This window comes from Petromyzon marinus, chromosome 17, assembly GCF_048934315.1.
Source record: "Petromyzon marinus isolate PM22_M1 ecotype Great Lakes invasive population chromosome 17, UKy_Petmar_22M1.pri1.0, whole genome shotgun sequence".
NCBI classification, from domain to species: Eukaryota; Metazoa; Chordata; class Hyperoartia; order Petromyzontiformes; family Petromyzontidae; genus Petromyzon; species Petromyzon marinus.
In genome coordinates, this window is record NC_133683.1 from 17,797,274 (window position 1) to 17,817,138 (window position 19,865).

The 19,865-nt window shown below is 50.0% G+C and overlaps 1 protein-coding gene across 4 annotated transcripts in view; it reads right to left on the reverse strand.

Annotated features, from left to right (window-relative positions):
• KCNH1 (potassium voltage-gated channel subfamily H member 1) overlaps positions 1-19,865 on the reverse strand; it is a 146,622-nt gene that overhangs the window by 25,652 nt on the left and 101,105 nt on the right. For 3 of the 4 annotated variants that reach the window (XM_032955924.2, XM_032955922.2, XM_032955925.2), the window contains 2 exons: positions 15,276-15,528; positions 3,151-3,347 (listed from right to left, as the gene is read on the reverse strand). In XM_032955924.2, the coding sequence (XP_032811815.2) occupies positions 3,151-3,347; positions 15,276-15,528 (450 nt within the window). The remainder of the gene's footprint in view (positions 1-3,150; positions 3,348-15,275; positions 15,529-19,865) is intronic. The other variant, XM_032955923.2, reaches the window with a different exon arrangement.

Sequence of the window (19,865 nt, forward strand, 5' to 3'; positions counted from 1 at the left end):
AACGCGCACGCACACACACGCACACGCACAAACACGCATACACACACACGCATGCACACACACGCGTACACGCACACGCATGCACACACGCGCGCACACGCACACGCACGCGCACGCACAAACACGCACACGCACGCACGCATACACGCACACACACACTCATGCACACACACGCACACACACACACACACACGCTCACACACTCATGCACACACACGCACGCACACACACACACGCACACACACACGCACACACGCGCGCGCCGCTGACAAAGAAGTCGAATCTCATTTACCCATGCGCCACGTACTATGATACCGTGTTCAGAGTATTTTGCTTAAACCAGGTGTCAGCACTCAAGAGACCAAGATGGGGTCTCGTTGTCAAGAGTGAGCTGGACTCAACAAAATGATAAAAACACATCTAAAATAAACAACCAAAAAGTACAGAAAAGAGGTAAAGCAATCGACGCTGCGTCCTCTACTGTTGTGTACTCTGGTGGCAGCTGTGTACTCAGCTGTTGTGTACTCTGGTGGCAGCTGTGTACTCAGCTGTTGTGTACTCTGGTGGTCGCTGTGTACTCTACTGTTGTGTAATCTAGTGGTCGCTGTGTACTCAGCTGTTGTGTACTCTGGTGGCAGCTGTGTACTCAGCTGTTGTGTACTCTGGTGGTCGCTGTGTACTCAACTGTTGTGTACTCTGGTGGTCGCTGTGTACTCTACTGTTGTGTACTCTGGTGGCAGCTGTGTACTCAACTGTTGTGTACTCTGGTGGTCGCTGTGTACTCTACTGTTGTGTAATCTAGTGGTCGCTGTGTACTCAGCTGTTGTGTACTCTGGTGGTCGCTGTGTACTCTACTGTTGTGTAATCTAGTGGTCGCTGTGTACTCAGCTGTTGTGTACTCTGGTGGTCGCTGTGTACTCTACTGTTGTGTAATCTAGTGGTCGCTGTGTACTCAACTGCTGTGTACTCTGGTGGCAGCTGTGTACTCAACTGTTGTGTAATCTAGTGGTCGATGTGTACTCAGCTGTTGTGTACTCTGGTGGTCGCTGTGTACTCTACTGTTGTGTACTCTGGTGGTCGCTGTGTACTCAACTGTTGTGTACTCTGGTGGCAGCTGTGTACTCTACTGTTGTGTACTCTGGTGGCAGCTGTGTACTCTACTGTTGTGTACTCTGGTGGCAGCTGTGTACTCAGCTGTTGTGTACTCTGGTGGTCTCTGTGTACTCTACTGTTGTGTAATCTAGTGGTCGCTGTGTACTCAGCTGTTGTGTACTCTGGTGGTCACTGTGTACTCAACTGTTGTGTACTCTGGTAGCAGCTGTGTACTCAGCTGTTGTGTACTCTGGTGGTCGCTGTGTACTCAGCTGTTGTGTACTCTGGTAGCAGCTGTGTACTCAGCTGTTGTGTACTCTGGTGGTCGCTGTGTACTCAGCTGTTGTGTACTCTGGTGGTCACTGTGTACTCAACTGTTGTGTACTCTGGTAGCAGCTGTGTACTCAGCTGTTGTGTACTCTGGTGGTCGCTGTGTACTCAGCTGTTGTGTACTCTGGTGGCAGCTGTGTAGTCAGCTGTTGTGTACTCTGGTGGTCGCTGTGTACTCAGCTGTTGTGTACTCTGGTGGCAGCTGTGTAGTCAGCTGTTGTGTACTCTGGTGGCAGCTGTGTACTCAGCTGTTGTGTAATCTAGTGGTCGCTGTGTACTCAGCTGTTGTGTACTCTGGTGGCAGCTGTGTACTCTACTGTTGTGTACTCTGGTGGCAGCTGTGTACTCAGCTGTTGTGTACTCTGGTGGCAGCTGTGTACTCAGCTGTTGTGTACTCTGGTAGCAGCTGTGTACTCAGCTGTTGTGTACTCTGGTGGTCACTGTATACTCAGCTGTTGTGTACTCTGGTGGTCGCTGTGTACTCAGCTGTTGTGTACTCTAGTGGTCGCTGTGTACTCTACTGTTGTGTACTCTGGTGGCAGCTGTGTACTCAACTGTTGTGTACTCTGGTAGCAGCTGTGTACTCAGCTGTTGTGTACTCTGGTGGCAGCTGTGTACTCAGCTGTTGTGTAATCTAGTGGTCGCTGTGTAGTCAGCTGTTGTGTACTCTGGTGGTCACTGTATACTCAGCTGTTGTGTACTCTGGTGGTCGCTGTGTACTCAGCTGTTGTGTACTCTGGTGGTCGCTGTGTACTCAACTGCTGTGTATTCGGGGTACGATTCACCACTTGCGTTTTCAGATAACTCAATTATTTTCCATGTCAGAAATGAGACAAAATTAGGCCAGATTCAACCAAACTAAGGACTACCGAGAACAATCCGAATCATCGACTTGCGTTGAACCATGCCATGGAAACGTTTTGTTTAAATTTACCTACGATACCAAGTGGGTGGTGGGCGTGCGTCCAATGAGATGGAAGTAGGGAGTTGGTGGGGTGGTGTTAGTGAGGTCGGTGGAGTCGGTGGGGTTGGTGGGATTGGTGGGATCAGTGGGGTCAGTGGGGTTGGTGGGATCGGTAGGGTCGGTGGGGTTGGTGGGATCGGTGGGGTCGGTGGGGTTGGTGGGATCGGTGGGGTCGGTTGGGCTGGTGGGATCGGTGGGGATGGTGGGGTTGGTGGGATCGGTGGGGTCGGTGGGGTTGGTGGGGATGGTGGGATCAGTGGGGTCGGTGGGGATGGTGGGATCAGTGGGGTCAGTGGGGTTGGTGGGATCGGTGGGGATGGTGGGATTGGTGGGGATGGTGGGATCGGTGGGGTCGGTGGGGATGGTGGGATTGGTGCGATTGGTGAGGATGGTGGGATCGGTGGGGTCGGTGGGGTCGGTTGGGCTGGTGGGATCAGTGGGGTCGGTGGGATTGGTGAGGATGGTGGGATCGGTGGGGTCGGTGGGGTTGGTGGGATCGGTGGGGATGGTGGGATCGGTGGGGTCGGTGGGGTTGGTGCGATTGGTGAGGATGGTGGGATCGGTGGGGTCGGTGGGGTTGGTGGGATCGGTGGGGCTGATGGAGTTGGTGGGATCGGTGGGGGTCGGTGGGATTGGTGGGATCAATGGCAGTTGGTGGGGTGCGGTGGGATGCGATGGGGTTGGTGGGATGCGGTGGGATCGGTGAGGTGCGGTGGGATCGGTGAGGTTTGGGGGGGGTGCGTGGTGTGCCGGCGGTCGCTCACCCGCTTGCGGAGATTGTAGGTGAGGATGAGGTTGCGCGAGAAGGAGTTGGCGAAGCCGGTGTAGAAGTCGAGCACCTTGAGCAGCGCCTCGCGCTTGATCACGTGCAGGTCGCAGTAGGTGAGCGCACGCACGTTGGCGCACGACTGCGCCAGCGTGCTCTCCTTCCAGAAGACGTCCCCGAACACGTCGCCCTTGCCTGCGAGCCATCGCCGTCATCGCCCACTGTGATCATTGTCGTCATCATCGTCGTCATGGTCACTACGATCGTCATTGTCACCACCGTCTCCATCGTTATCATCATAATCACCACTGTTACTTTGGTCGTCGTCATCATCATCGTCACCACTATCTCTATCACCACCACTTTCTACATCATCTTATTAATTATTACGTTCGTCATCTTCGTCGTGTTTAGTGTGATCAACGTCATTGTAATTGCCATGATTGTCATCATCAAAATCAATGTCATCGTCATGATTATTATCAGCATTATTATCATTATCGTCATCACCTTTGTCATCATCATCATCAACATCGACATGATCAACATGGTCATCATAAAGTCATTACCATCACCAGGCATGATATATCCACTGTTAGACGAAGGCCTTCCAAAGCCAACAGCCCTGTGATGCGACAATCCGTCTGGCTCAAGGCAATAACTCCAAGATTTGTAACGCGCGGCCGCGTCCAGCAACAAAAAACCCGAGATGGCAACGCGGATGGCACAGAGAGAAATGGCTCCAAACTGAACAGAAGAGTCAAGAAATGTTTCTCGTCCGATCACAAAAGCGCCGATTTGTCCCGGCTGAGCGGACTTATATCGGCAGAGACCGTTCCAGACCAGTGGGGGCTGCAGATGAACAGCTCCCTTCTGCTGGCCCAAGCCGTGTGGATCGTAGCAGCAGATCCATAGCAGATGAGCGTTGGTTTTTGTGATGGTGCAGATGGGTGGATGGCATAGCCCAGGTGGCTTCGCACTTGATTGGCTCACGGGTGACGACATCACGTTTGCCCTCTCTATTTAAGGAGCGAAACAGGAGGAGCGTTTCTCCACAACTCTGGCCGTCGCCTGATGATGCTGGTTGTAATTGCTGGCGAAACGTCTAACTCGAATTGTAAATGTTGTGGCCGTGTGCCGTACTTGTAACGAATTGTCCTGTTTTGGTTACGTGACAAACCTGACTAATTGGCTATGTCGGGTGGTGCCGAGTTTATATGCACGCGATCTAACCCAAGCTAACCTCTATTGCACAAGTATCACTCGATCTCACTCACTTTGCCTGCCACTCGATCGTTAAGCGTCGACCAACCGGTCATCATCCTTTCTAGCGACATGATCTGCCCATCATCATAATCATCATAATGAGAATCGCCGTCATCATCACCCATCAAAATCAGGATCATTGCCACATGGATTATCTGGGGGGCCCGGTGGCTGTGATTGATGGAGAGCTTAGGGACTGGGACCATTGTCTGCACCAGTTACGGGGAGAAAGAAGTTCAACATACATACATACATACAAGCTGATAATCCCATGTCACAGATAAACTACCTATTTTACTAGGTAATGGCCCACTGAGCTATATAGATTGTTTTTTTTTTCATAAGCAACCTGGCCACAAATGATAGCTCAACAAGTGGCCTATCATCATGTGGAAATTCATAGCAGCCAAATACTTTCAACGCACGATGTTGATTCGAAATGCGGAGGAAAAGATATGGAGGGCTTGGAGAAAAAATCCACATTGACCATGGGGAGAACGTGCAAACTCGAAATATACAGCAGCAGGCGTCAAGGCTGGGATCGAAACCACGACCTCCCGCATACCGGGCGAGGGAGTTAACATCTCCTAGCCACAGCGGCGCCCGACTCTGCCACATCGCCTCTGCCAGACGCTTGTAAATGAGCGGGTTTGTGAGCACGAAACCAAATGGGACCCTCGTACAATTCTAACAACAAATCTCAGCCACGACTACAAACGAATAACGAATATCACTTGCAAGACTGCATCTATACACCAGTGTCGCTGTACGGTGAAGTCAACGGTGGGCCGTTTTATGGATATACCGAACCCCATGTAACAATGGGTTTTACCCTCTCTGGCAATAAAAACAGGTGTTAAGATGTCAAAACACCATGGGATCCTGTCTGCATTGACCACACGTACTTGTGGTGAACATGCAAACAAAAACACATGCTCTGATAACGTATGGCATTGTCTTTGAAACTGATTGGTCCACACCAGAGGCAGCTTTCTTTAGAGCCTCGTCATAAAAGTGTTAGACCAGAGGACGCCAAAAGGCGAACAGCACAAACCCCGTCAAAGTAATGTGGAATTTCAACCACTGACTGTAGTTGACCACCGCCGCTCTGGCATATATCTGCGAGCATTAATCCACTGCCGCTATAATTTAGATCTCGCGATGATTTCCTTAATCGGATTTGAAATCTGCTTTAGCGGTTTTTACTGCCGCAGCTGCTGTTGATAATATTGTTATCACTTTTATCAAGGTAACGTGGGGCCCTCATCAGCATGCGATGCGACGGGAATACATCTGAGCCGGCTCCCGCATGTAAATGTAAATGTCCCTCATTAAGCTCTGTTATGGATTGACATTGTTTGCACTCATTCAATCAGAGGTATTCAGCAAAGAGCATAAGGAGATTCTTGATCTTCAGCCAGGTGCTGTGTCTCAGCCACAGGGGGCTACGTGAACATTTCAAAGGCAGTGGAGCTAAATATATCCGTGCTGCACGCAATTCCCTGCGTGCTTGCTCGTGTATGCACGCCGCCTGCGCGTGTGCGCGTGTGAATGTGTATGCACGTTGTGTGTGTGCATGCACGTGTATGCACGCTGTGTGTGCATGTGCGCGTGCGAATGTGTATGCACGTTGTGTGTGTGTGCATGTGTGCATGCATGTGTATGCACGCTGTGTGTGCATGTGCGTGTGTGAATGTGCATGCACGCTGTGTGTGTGTGCATGTGTACATGCACGTGTATGCACAGTACGTGCATGTGCGTGTATGCACGCCGTGTGCGCATATGCGTGTGTGAATGTGTATGCACGTTGTGTGTGTGCACGTGTGCATGCACGCGTATGCGCGCCGTGTGTGCATGTGCGTGTGTGAATGTGCATGCACGCTGTGTGTGTGTGCATGTGTGCATGCACGTGTATGCACAGTGCGTGCATGTGCGTGTGTGGGAAAATGTATGCATGCTGTGTATGTGTGCATGCATGTATGTGCACGGTGTGTGTGTGAGTTTCTGCACGTGTATGTGTATATGCACGCTGTGTCTGTGCATCCGCATTTATGTGCACGCTGTGTGTATGCGTGCTGTGTATGCGTGTGCGTACGTGTGTATGTGCGTTGTGTGTGAACGCATGTATTTCTATGGACGCAGTGCATGCATATACATGCTGTGTGAGTTAATCCACGCTGTGTGCATGTGTGCGCGTATTCATTTATGTGCTTGTGTGTGTGTGCGTATGTGTGCATTCTGTGTGAGTGTGCATGTGTGTGCGTGTGAAATAACTGGAGCTGACCAAAATTTCACATTTTGAGTCTGAATCAATTCTGGATCAATGCCAATCAATTTAAACTATTTCTAATTAAATCCAAGAGAGTCAGGTCAGGCTCGGTTGTAATAAAGATTGCATATATTTTTGTTGGTTTGCATACGATTGATATAGAGGCCAAGGCACAGGTTGGATAATGTTTGTTCTTGTTGAGCTCAGGGTCAAGAGAATCCCTCTCGCGACATCGTCGCTGACCCAATGAGGTGACCCCACCACGTCAACACCCGGTGATTAATTTCAGTGACATTTCATGTTTAATTTAACTGCACTCTGAGCGATAGAGGAACGTGTGGATCGGAGGAGAGCCTTCGCTGGCGCTGACGTCGTTCAAACTGTTTAGAAAAGTAAATGGGGTTGGGCAGGACGCACTGCGCGTCAGTATTGTCTGTCTGTCTGTTGTTGTAACTTGCTCGTCCGCCCGAAGTTGATGTCTGTGGTCGGTAGATTAAAAAAGCGCTTCATAGCTCATCGGATTTTTCCAGGATAAATAAAATATATCTATGAAGAAAGATTCATCAAGAACTGTGGCGGAGCGGCAGCGGAGGAGGAGCGGAATGCATCCGATGGAGGTGGAGGAGGTCCACCGGGAAGATGAAGCTTTGCAATCCGCTCGTGTGCTCATGTTGGGTGGATTACAACCGTGGCTGATGATGATAAGGATAATGCATAAGAACTCAATTTGAAACGTAAATACATTGACAGTACATTGGCACGATGTTCTTTGTAATTTGTTATTTTATTTTCACCTACGTGACTTTACCCAATAGAACCAAAAAGTATGGATCCTAGCAGTCACGAAAGCTTTAAATCTAGAAACGATGTTCTTTTTTTGGTTCACCTTTTTCTCATTTTGATTCCAATTGTGCCGTCGACGCGACGTCACGGACCAAAGCATCCAATCGGAGCTCTCGGAGAGCAGTGCATCATTCCCTGCTTGAGAACGGCACGTGGAAGGAGGTCGCACAGAACTACCTCTGAGACCCCTTGTTCAAGTGGCCCTTTCTGTTAATCCACACACTAGGAGCACACTTGCCATAACGCCCTTCTAAAGAGAATTGTTCATCACGATATAATTGTCTTCGCACGCATTCACTGGTATCCGGGCTGAGACCAACAACCCTCTACACTCGAGAACCCAGTTTCACGGAGACTCCGATTCAAACCCAAGATTTCAGCGGTGCGGGTTCAGTGAGGCGTACACTCACACGCACGTACTCTGACCCCTTAGCCACTCGGGCCACTCGGCCACCTCTTGCAGGACATTGTTGTTGATGCTTTAATGTTTACCCTCTTCCGAGTCGTGGAGGAGCTTGATAAAAAAAAGTCCCTTCTGGAGTCAGCGGTCTTCATTGCAAGGCCAGCGGGCCACTAACGGCCCCTGGTGGCCGTTAGTGCGGCCCCTGGCGATACGCAAACGTGAAAAGACCCCTCGCAGGGCGGTGGGTGTGGCGGCCCTCACCCTGATGATGTCTTATCGGCCAAAGTGCCCACCCCTGAAGAAAACTGGTTTACAGTGACCCCCTCTCTGAAGCTCCCTTTTAGCAGAGACCCCCTTCTGTCAGACAGCATTGTTCGGCGAGCAATTGCAGCGCTGCACCTTTACCTGGTATTTTTGTAAAAAAAAATGCATTAGGCGACTAAGCACCGCTCAGCGTTTCCCAAAGTGCTCTCGTTTCAGTGGAAAGGAACGCGACAGAACAATCGTCTTGTGGGTGCACTAAAGTTGGATTTCTTTTTTCATGGCGCCTTAACGATGGCTGTCGTGTTAGCCGGAATTGTGCGTGAACGTGCGCTACGCACTCACCGCTCACCAGAGTATAATTGAGCGGCAATTGCCGCGAGTGTTTTTCTCATTAATGTTTAATGACCGCGCATCCCCATTAATTTGTAAAACGTACTAAAAACTAGAAAAGCAAAAATAAACACGCACACACAAGGTACACCTCCCAGGTGAGTACGGGCAGTCTCTGTATTATTTCGCAAAGTTTTTTAAAAACACACACACATACACACAACCGCACAGCTACTGTATAAGCACACTGTTACTCAGAGTGATCCATTTTAACCCCCCCCCCCCCCACCGCTATCGGACTACAAGCAACGTAATTTAATCCGCTCCCAAACACCATTGTGTATTATTTGGTTGTGCACGGCACTGTTTAGCTCGCTGGCTCATTTTCAATAACAACAACAAAAAATCCTTAAGCTACGCAGAGACAGACACTGCCCATGAACGGGTGAATTATAAATACGGCGGCCATCAATGTTTAACTACCGGCAGAACAAAGAATAGCTTTGAGCATTGATGCTACGACTGGCATCTGCGTAAGCGCGTAATCCCTATTGATATTTTTTTTTTCCACTGTGCGTCTGCTACGTGAATCGCCTAACCGCCCATTCGTATGCATCACTCCCATTACCTCTGTCCCAGGAGGCAGAGCCCAAATGTTCACTCGCAGAGCCTCACAAATTGCTTCGCTGTCACGCGAACACACGCGCGCGCGCACGCACGCACCGAAACACGCACGGACACGCGTGCGCGCGCACGCACGCACACGCCCGTGCACACTGCGCGCGAACCCTCGATGTGATCACCGCTAATCCGCGCGGTGTCAACTTCAAGATCTGCTGGAGGTGGCCCGAGTGGCGCTGGGACGGCACCGTTGAGAAACCAGGGCTCGAACCCGGGTTTCAGACGCGCTTCATTAAGCCTCTCATGAGGGCCGCGCACGGGCCAAAGGGTCTCGCAAAAACAAAGGGTCCCCGCAATGGGCCTGGCTTTTTTTGTGTGTGTCGCTAATGAATAAGGGGACGCCAAACGGCGCTTCGTGCTGGGCCCCCAAGGGAGTCTCTGTGCAGCCCTGCCTCTCGTGCATGAATTATTAAAAACAAAACCAACTTTTATTTGTTTAATGTGACTTTAGGGTTCGTGAGTGGCTGTGAGGCAAGGGTGGGTGAGTGGCTGTGAGGTTGGTGTGGTGAGTGGCTGTGAGGCAAGTGTGGTGAGTGGCTGTGAGGGAAGGGTGGTGAGTGGCTGTGAGGTTGGTGTGGTGAGTGGCTGTGAGGCAAGGGTGGTGAGTGGCTGTGAGGGAAGGGTGGTGAGTGGCTGTGAGGCAAGGGTGGTGAGTGGCTGTGAGGCAAGGGTGGTGAGTGGCTGTGAGGCAAGGGCGGTGAGTGGCTGTGAGGCAAGGGTGGTGAGTGGCTGTGAGGCAAGGGTGGTGAGTGGCTGTGAGGTTGGTGTGGTGAGTGGCTGTGAGGCAAGGGTGGGTGAGTGGCTGTGAGGTTGGTGTGGTGAGTGGCTGTGAGGCAAGGGTGGTGAGTGGCTGTGAGGCAAGGGTGGTGAGTGACTGTGAGGCAAGGGCGGTGAGTGGCTGTGAGGCAAGGGCGGTGAGTGGCTGTGAGGCAAGGGTGGGTGAGTGCCTGTGAGGCAAGGGTGGTGAGTGGCTGTGAGGTTTGTGTGGTGAGTGGCTGTGAGGCAAGGGTGGTGAGTGGCTGTGAGGCAAGGGTGGGTGAGTGGCTGTGAGGCAAGGGTGGTGAGTGGCTGTGAGGCAAGGGTGGTGAGTGGCTGTGAGGCAAGGGTGGGTGAGTGGCTGTGAGGTTGGTGTGGTGAGTGGCTGTGAGGCAAGGGTGGTGAGTGGCTGTGAGGCAAGGGTGGTGAGTGGCTGTGAGGCAAGGGTGGGTGAGTGGCTGTGAGGTTGGTGTGGTGAGTGGCTGTGAGGCAAGGGTGGTGAGTGGCTGTGAGGCAAGGGTGGTGAGTGGCTGTGAGGCAAGGGTGGGTGAGTGGCTGTGAGGCAAGGGTGGTGAGTGGCTGTGAGGCAAGGGTGGGTGAGTGGCTGTGAGGCAAGGGTGGTGAGTGGCTGTGAGGCAAGGGTGGTGAGTGGCTGTGAGGCAAGGGTTGATGACTGTCGATCGGCTCGTTGAGAAAGTGCACTCTCGTTAGCTCGTGGTCAATGCTGATGGGATGTGTGTGGGAAGAGAGGACCGCGGGGTGCTGTGTGCCCCTTGTTTATCTATTTTACGCTAATAGATAAACACTTTGATTTATTTGAACATCAGCCTTTAGCTGTGAAGAGAGTGATTACAAATAATAATGTTTATTTCAAGATGATTTTTTTTCACAAAAGTCAAGCTTATAGAGCGTTTTGTCAGGAAAGGTCAACGGGCCGTCACATTGTAGGGTAGGAAAAAAACCTTCCTTTTGTCTTGCGTTACAATTGACGGCGATGGCAGTGATGACCAAAATGACGACGACGATGATGATGATGACGACGGCGACCATTTTTGCGGTCGAAATTCACGACTAATAATAATGATAATAACAAGCCGTCCGCTGGCCCACTCGCCAGCCTCGTCATGAACGCGCGAAAAAAAATCGAGGGAAACCTGGGGAGACGTTCTTGTCGAGCGGGTCGCGTCGAGAGCTTGGCAGACTGGCGTGCTTAATGGAGTCCTATATTGAGCGGCTCAACGACAAAAAAAAATAAACTAAGCTTGCTTTTGTTTTTGGGCCCCTCGCTTCCACCTGCCCCTGGGCAATGACACTTCTTATTATTAGTTTGTAATATCAAATAATTCATGCTTTACGAGATAAATAATTAAAAGCGGGTACGTTTCCACCCCCCCCCCTCCCTTCCCTCCCACCACCAACGAGGATCGCAGCCGCCCGCCAGAGAAAAGAGCGTCAATAAAGCGATGTCAGGCGATCGGGAAAGGCTGCGGAGAGGCCGGGCCGAGCGGGCGGCACGCAAATCGAAGGTTGCGAGTTCAAGTCCTGGATGAGGGGGACAAGGGATGCGGGGGGGGGGGGCGGAGGGGTTGACTCGGCCCCATCATCCTTCCTGGGCCGATAAAATTAGAACCAATTCGTGGGGAAGTCAACGGTTGTTGTCCTACTCAGAGGCCCGCCACCGCCCCTCACTGCCGTAGGAGCTGGACATCTGCGAAGAAGAGCTTCATAGCTCATCGGATTCCTCCTCCAGGAAAAAAATATATAGGATTTTGAACGTGCAAATTCCCACCACTGGCTCCGCAGGGCTGTTAACGTGAGGCGAGCGCCTCCTCCATGCTCAGCTGGGCAGCAAATCGCCGTGACCTACGACTTGGTAATTGGGGCTTTTCTTGGCCCCTGGAGGCTTCCACTTTGGAACATAAGGAAGGGGTCGACGGTTCACACCCTGGGTTGGGGTTGAAACTTCACCTGGTGTCCCAGCACTTTGGCCAATAAAGGTGTCAGGTAGAAAAGCTCTGAAACTTCACCTGGTGTCCCAGCACTTTGACCATCAAGGTGTCAGGTAGAAAAGCTCTGAAACTTCACCTGGTGTCCCAGCACTTTGCCCAATCAAGGTGTCACGTAGAAAAACTCTTGGTGACCTGAGAGTCGTTCAATTCACAAGTCTGTCACTTGTTTTAAAATAAATAAGAATTAAATTTGAGAGGCTGTGACGTCATTAATTGACTCAATCATGCATTCGTTCCCTCATATACTGATTCAGACATTAATTCACTCACCCATCCATTGAGTCATGAATCAATTAACTTTTTAAGCGTTCTCTCATGCAGTCCTTCACTCAATCTTTGACTCAATCACACATTAATTTCCTCATAACTGTATGAATTACTTCACCCATTCATGCTATACATCACTCGTTGATGTATTCCTTCCCTTGTATAGTCAGGCAGTCAGTCGTTCATTCATTGATTCACGTGTTAACTCAATCACTTACTCATTGACAACCTAACTTTTTGTACAATGTCTTGAGACTGCAGTTGCAATTTTAGTTTTCATAGCGTCGAAATGCAAACGCATCCCAAGACGCTGCAGTCAGACACTGCATAAATACAAATTGCATTGCATTTGCAAGGCCGAATAAAAATCCGTGCCCAACCTTGGAACTCAAATTTTGCAGAAAGTGTTCGGGCAGAACTAATTGGATGTACGTTTTTTTTTCACTTTCAAAAGCTCAATTTCTCTGTAAACAAGGCCCCCTTGTGCGGCAGTCCGACACTAACATGATTTGCATTAATAAAGAATTAAAGCTTTTGTGACTGCATAAATTACTCATTGGTTTTTTTCGGTAGAGTCACGTATGTAGAAATACCACAAAATTATATTGAAACAAATCAATCACGACGTTTCGACCGCAACACAAGCGATCTTCATCAGGTGTAAAAAACAAATAGTGAGGGAGCATATAGGGTGACATCAACGCAACACATAGAGAGCGTTAAACTGCACGGAGGTAAATACAACAAGAAGATGAGAGACGAGAATTCAACAAACCTAAGAAAAATTTACGTGATGCAAAACCAGTCGGCCAATGACACAGTTAGACACTTGCCTGGCGTTGGCCTGACTGGTTTTGCATCACGTAAATTTTTCTTAGGTTTGTTGAATTCTCGTCTCTCATCTTCTTGTTGTATTTACCTCCGTGCAGTTTAACGCTCTCTATGTGTTGCGTTGATGTCACCCTATATGCTCCCTCGCTATTTGTTTTTTACACCTGATGAAGATCGCTTGTGTTGCGGTCGAAACGTCGTGATTGATTTGTTTTCATATAATTTTGTGGTATTTCTACATACGTGACTTTACCGAAAAAAACAATGAATGATTTGCATTCACAATACACAACTAATAACTGCAAGTGGAGAAGCGGAGGAGCAGTAGATCAATCCGATGACAGTGAGTGGGCATGCGAGTGTGTGGGTAGGTGGGTGGATGAGTGGGTGGGTGAGTGGGTGGGTAAATGGGTGAGTGGGTGGGTGAGTGGATGGTTGGGTGGGTGAGTGAGTGAGTGGTTGGGTGGGTGGGTGAGTGGGTGGGTGGATTGATGGATGAATGGGTGGGTGAGTGAGAGGATGAGTGGGTGAGTGAGCAGGCGGGAGGGCCAGTGAGTAGATAAGTTTAGAGAATGAGCAGGCAAGTGAGTGGGTGGGTAAGTAGGTGAGCGAGTGGGCCAGTGAGTCGATGGGTGAGCAGAGAAATTAATGTGTGGATGGGTAAGTAGGTGTGTGAAATTAATAATGAGTTGGTGAATGAATGTATGAGCGAGCGAGTGAGTGAATGTAAGAGCGAGCAGGAGAGTGAGGGAGTGAATGTAAGAGCGAGTGGGAGGTCGAGGGAGTGAATATATGAGCGAGTGAGCGAGTGAGTGAATGTATGAGCAAGCGAGCGAGTGACTGAATGTATGACCGAGCCAGCGAGTGAATGTATGAGCGAGCGAGTGAATGTATGACCGAGCGAGTGAATGTATGAGCGAGCGAACGAGTGAATTTATGAGCCAGCAAGCGAGTGAATGTATGACCGGGCGAGTGAGTGAATGTATGACCGAGCGAGTGAATGTATGAGCGAGCGAGCGAGTGTTTGAGCGAGCAAGTGAATGTATGACCGAGCGAGTGAGTGAATGAATAAGCGAGCGAGTGAGTGAATGAATGAGAGAGCGAGTGAGTGAATGTATGAACGAGTGAGTGAGTGAGCAGACAGGTGAAATGGTATGTAGGTATGTAAATGTGTGAGTGAGCAAGTCAGTGAGTTGGTGAGCGATTGAATGAGTAAGTGGGTGAGTAAGCAGGCAATTGCTTATGTGCGGCGTGAAAGACGTTCAACATACATGCTTACATAAGTGTGAGTAATTGTGTGAGTCAGCAGACAATTGAGCGAGTGCTTGAGCAATTGAATAAGTGAGTGAATGAGTGAGTGGGTGAGTGAGCAAGGTATTTGAGCAGGTGAGGAGGAGAGTGGCCAGATGAGCAAGTGAATGAGAAGAAAATTAGTGGGTGAATGAGTGATTGAATGAGTCAGCGAGTGAGCGAACGAGAGAGTGAGCAGGTGCGTGAGTGGGTGTGTATGAAGGTGAGTAGTTGAGGGAGCAGATAATATTTCGATGCAGAAGATGCATGCCAGATACAGCCACGTGTGCAAATGTGATTTGGAACTTTGAACCTCACTCATGCATCAATAATTCAACGTTAATGTGCAATGTGCTTGCGGGGACTGTATTGTGTTGGTGTGGTCTGGGAACGTTGTTTTTGTTGTTATTGTTTTTATTTTGCCACCTTGCGTTTAGTGTTGACGCATTGGCAGGAATATATATGTACTCATGAGAATTTTTACTTTTATTTATTTATATTTTTAGCAACTTGCTCACCTTTTCTACATTTTGCATTCCCATCGTCTCTTCTGTTTGTTTGTTGATGTAACTCGTGGACCCTCGCGCGTCCCCCACTGGACCTCTGTGAACAAGAGCTTCGCAGCTCATCGGATTCCTCCTCCAGTCTAAATCACGATCCCGATTTCATTTCTTTAGAACTTGCTTTTTGTGTTCAGTGTTTTTTTTTTTGTGTGTGTAATATCCTTAACCCCCCGCACCTCCGATCAGCACGGCTGGCTACGTACGGCGCAAAAGAAGTTCAACGTGCACGAGCGGGGGAAAGTCAGCGAGCCGGGGCGAGCACACGCACGAGCCGCACTCAAGCGAGCAGACGCGTACGAGCAAACAAACGAGCGGGGGGGGGAACGTTCACAATCAGGCGGGCGTCCTCACCCAGGATGGCGACGACCTCCTCGTCCTGCACCACCTCGAGGGAGCCCGAGACGACGAAGCAGAGCGCGTCGACGCTCTCGCCTCCGTGGTAGATGAGGTCGCCCGGGGCCGAGTGCACCGTCTGGAACTCGACGGCCAGGGCGCGCAGGCACCCGTCACTCGCCAGCCGGAACGCCGGGTGCTCGTTAAACACCAGGCGGTTGAGGTGCACACAGATATCGGCGCGCATGTCCTTGGGACAGATCTGTAGCACCTGCCGTTAAAGGGGAGAAGAGCGGCAGGAAACAGCGCAGGTTATTTTTTGTAAGAGACCCCCCCCACCACCACCTCCGGCCCGCTCCCACAGCTCCCCTCCCCCCCCTCCCCGCATCCACCCAACCCCCTCGTGAAAATCATCCACGGCCGAAGATGTCCGGATAGCCGGAGCTTGGCGGGAGCTTAAAAAGGCAACGATGCACTTGGACAATCATTGCCGGAAACTGCTGCTGCTGCTGCTGGCAACAGGTATGGCGTCGCTTCTTTGTATTGGAGGGGGGGTTGCGGGGGGGAGGAAAAATAAAAGTACGGCGTAGTCGCAAGAAAATCCGAACAAATCGGATGATCGGCGCTTGCTCCGTAAATGGTAACTGCGATGGCAACGTCCAATCGGATCACGCAAAGCGGTCACCTAACTCACCGAGGTCGCCGTGGGCTCTGCAGGGCAATCAATGTCAATCGCACGCACTTTGCCAACAAGCTCCGTTGTCATTGGCTGGACAGGACTGCGACGCCGTATGCGGATCCCGTCCGAATTGTCCACGGTTATTCGTAGTGATTACGCTCTTCACAGACGCTCGCGGGCAATGATTGTGCTCACAATCGCACTTGGATTCCGTGGCCTTAAGGCCGGCAAGAGCAGGTTCGTGTAACTTTCTGGCCCAATTCACGTCGATGGAACAATAATGGTTGGAATATGAATTGCACTAATATTATCTGTGTTGGCATTGATGTGTATTCACGCCCATCAACACGAAACAGAAATGTATTTACAGTGGTGTGATAATAATTTAGATAATGTCTCTTTTACATCAGAGTAGAGATGAAGGGGAAAAAGGGCCATCACCCATAACATGATATATTTTTTCTCTCTCTACAACATTATTTAACTCAATACCGAACCCTCGAATAACTCCGTAACACGTGCGTGTGATTTCGGTTATCAAAAATCGTTCGTGAAATGGGGAATGACAACTCGTACTCGTGAACGCTACTGTATATACATCGCACCACCGGATGAGCAGACGCGTCAGGCGATCAATGCTGGCGTCGCACGTGCACAACTGCACAATCAGCAGAGCGGTGGACCCGTTCGCTTATTTTTTTACATCCGCAGAAAGTGCAGAGAGACAAACGAAACATGCGTCGAATCGCAAAGCTGCAACTCGATCACACGTTCGCCCGAATCCCGGCATCAGAATCAGAAATACGGGGTGTTTTCAAAATGTGTGTGTTTTTTTACACTTGTGAGAATTTGCAACAGTTCCACGAGAAATGTGCTGCTGCCTCCCAGGCTCTGGGGACCACCTAGAGAATATTCCAGGCACGCGTTGACCATGGTTGGCGAACAAGCGGGAGACTCTTTGACTTTTTGAAGCTCTGAACGTACATTTGTTACCATGTTATCGCAGTGAACTATCCGTTATTTTACCCATTATAAACGATAGTCCCGTGCGAGTGTTAACACTTTTTTGAAGCAGCACTGTATGCATTCATACTGGGAGGAATCCGAAGCGCTACAGAGCTGCTGCGTCCCAGTGAACCTTCCAACCGACTCCAAAGGGCCCCCCCTCCCACCCCCGACCGCGTGGATGCGCGGCCACCTCAATCAGCACGTCGCACGCCTCGACGGACCTCGTCTGAGGCCAAACGCTGCGGTTGACGCGGTGCGGGCGATAATTGATGCATGGCATCAGCTACGCACCGTGGAGCTGCGAAACTCCAACCGGGGTGACGCGAGCCTCTTTTGAAGCTGCAAGGTTGCTTTTCTAAGCATTCCTGGCCTGGGGTTAGCACGACGACGCTGTAGCTGCCTCGGCCATTAATTATTCATGCAATTCCGGAGGCGTTTATGGTAAATAATCAATGAATACTACTACTGTTAGGGCCACGTACTTCAAATGCCAGGTTAGTGGTGGTTTTTAATTTCTTGTCATCTGATATTGGTTGAATATGCTTAAAACATCTCCACTTTTATGTTTCATATTTAAAAGTATATCTCCGTCGAGAAATGTCTACACAAACAATCCACTCCTGGATGAGGTCACTGCCCACGCCGTATGGGCTGTAAGGGTTTTTTTTATTTTACCATACTTCACCACGCTGGTCAGTGTGGAATAGGGGAAAACAGAGAGCATCGGCGCAGGAGCACAGAAGTGCAGTACAACGAATTATTTTGCTGCACTGTCCCCTGCTGACAACGTAGCTGCCGCAGGAGCCTAGAGCACCTGTTTCATGCGCTGTGTTCACCCATTCAAGTATTATCCAGGCCCAGCCCTGCTTAGCTTCGGATATCTGAAGAGACGGGGCGCATTCTGGAGTGATTTTATCATGGCGTAAGTTGCTCGATTAACCAAGACCATTCATCCTTGTTCTCTTGATAGATCAAAGCTCAAAGTGGTTGTCATGGCCAGTGCCGATGATTCCTCAGCAACTCCCCCACTGCTTGCCTGCGATTTTCTGTACTACTGAGCTACTGAGCACGGCTCTCTTCACACGTAGACACTCAAACATCAAGGGCGGTTCAGGGCTAACACACGCATTTGACCCCATGAGCTCAAGGATGACGTTGTCAGACAAGATGACGCATCTTGGTCATGAAGGGCAAACGCAACAAAACCAAATAAATAAATCCGGTGTTATGTAAGAGACAGATAAATACAAAAACAATGTTTCCTCTGGTCATTTGGAGCATGCTCGTTAATTCACCCCGGCCAATGCCTTCTTGAAATCGGAAAGATTTTTTTTTTATTGCTTGTCAGAAATAATTGCCCGAAAGTCCTGTCCATTTTAAGGTTTAATCTAAGGTGTCCATAAATATTTTAGATGCTCTGTGTAATAATCACAGCCAACATTTCTTATATCTCTGTTTGGCCATCAATGGAATATTTCACAGATTCTGCGAATGCTATAAAAACATAAATTCCATCCATTTTTAATCCACCAATGGGATGAAGGAAGGCCTCTGCACGTCATAGCGGTCCTGGTGGGGGGGGGGGGGGGTATTTGACCGTACTTCACCGTACTGGTCAGTGCAGGCTGGCGAAGAGGGGAATAACAGGACCCGTGATGATATCACTCTGCAAAGATGTTAGCCGTGGCCTGTTAACGAACTCGGGGAAACTGGGTTCGTAGCACAGCGCCGCGCTTACCGCTGTGTTGTTTTTGGGTAAACGTGTTTTTCTTCCCCACTGCGTGACAACTTGCACATCGTTAATCGTTGCATCAAACCAAATCACCGATACATATGTGAGACATTAAAGGGCAAAACAATTCGTGCCTGTCCAAGCTCAGCATCTCAAAATGCTCGTAGAGTGATGACAAAAAGAATGACGTAACATTTCAAAGTAATTTTGTTTTGGCTCGCCGTGAGAAATTTACGAACCATAGCAAAATATAATTTAAAAAATTCGTACAGAATCACATAGAGGCAACTCTGAAAATGCTTTTCGGCGAACCGGTGGAACCGCGTAGTCTTGAGGGGTTATTCTTGTCGCAAAACCCACGCACGCCCGCGCATAATGGACAGAGTAACAAAGCCCATGAAGAGATCTCCTGCTGTCGCGGCACAGTCACAGCCTCCGCATCCCGGTTGTGCACCTCTCGGAGGCGCACTTTTAACAGTTCACAATTAACGCGCCACTGGTGCGAATAAGTGCGTGCGGAAATGTGCGTGGACGTGGACTCGGAGCCACCTGCATCACGAATAACTTTGCAGTTTCATCGCGAAATTCCCAATGTGAACGCGTTCACTGCTGGGAACAATTAGTGGTGGATTCGGGACCGTTATTGACCGCTTGCGGGAGAGGAGCTTTCCACCGTTCGCTCCGAGCAACAACAACAAAAAAACGCCTGGCGTTACAATGCAGCGCAACTCCCACGACCGATTTATTTCCGTGCGATTTCGCACGCGACGCACCTTGGCTCGGGCGCGAGACGGACGATAAATAACAAAGTGTGTGAAACGCCTGTGTTTGTCGAATAGACCAAGAGTCTGCCCAGACAGAGGGGGGGGGGGTGAAGGGTTAATAGTCCCTGGGCCTCACAGACACAAAAATAGGGCCCCCCCCCCCCCCGCAGCGAGAATGCGTGACGGTGGAATCACGGGGGCCCTCTCTACTTGGTATGCTCCCCCCCCCCCCCCCCCCGTGCCTGCGAGTGCCTCTGGGCGGCCCTGCTCATACGATGTCTTGTCTGTCTGTCCGTGTGTCCGTCCGTGAGCCAGACATCCAGCACTTAACATGTTGTCATGAAAAATGAAAATATAAATAAATAAAAACAATCGCTTCGAAAGCCACCACAGAGACCGCTGTCACCAATACAGGGATTTGTGCC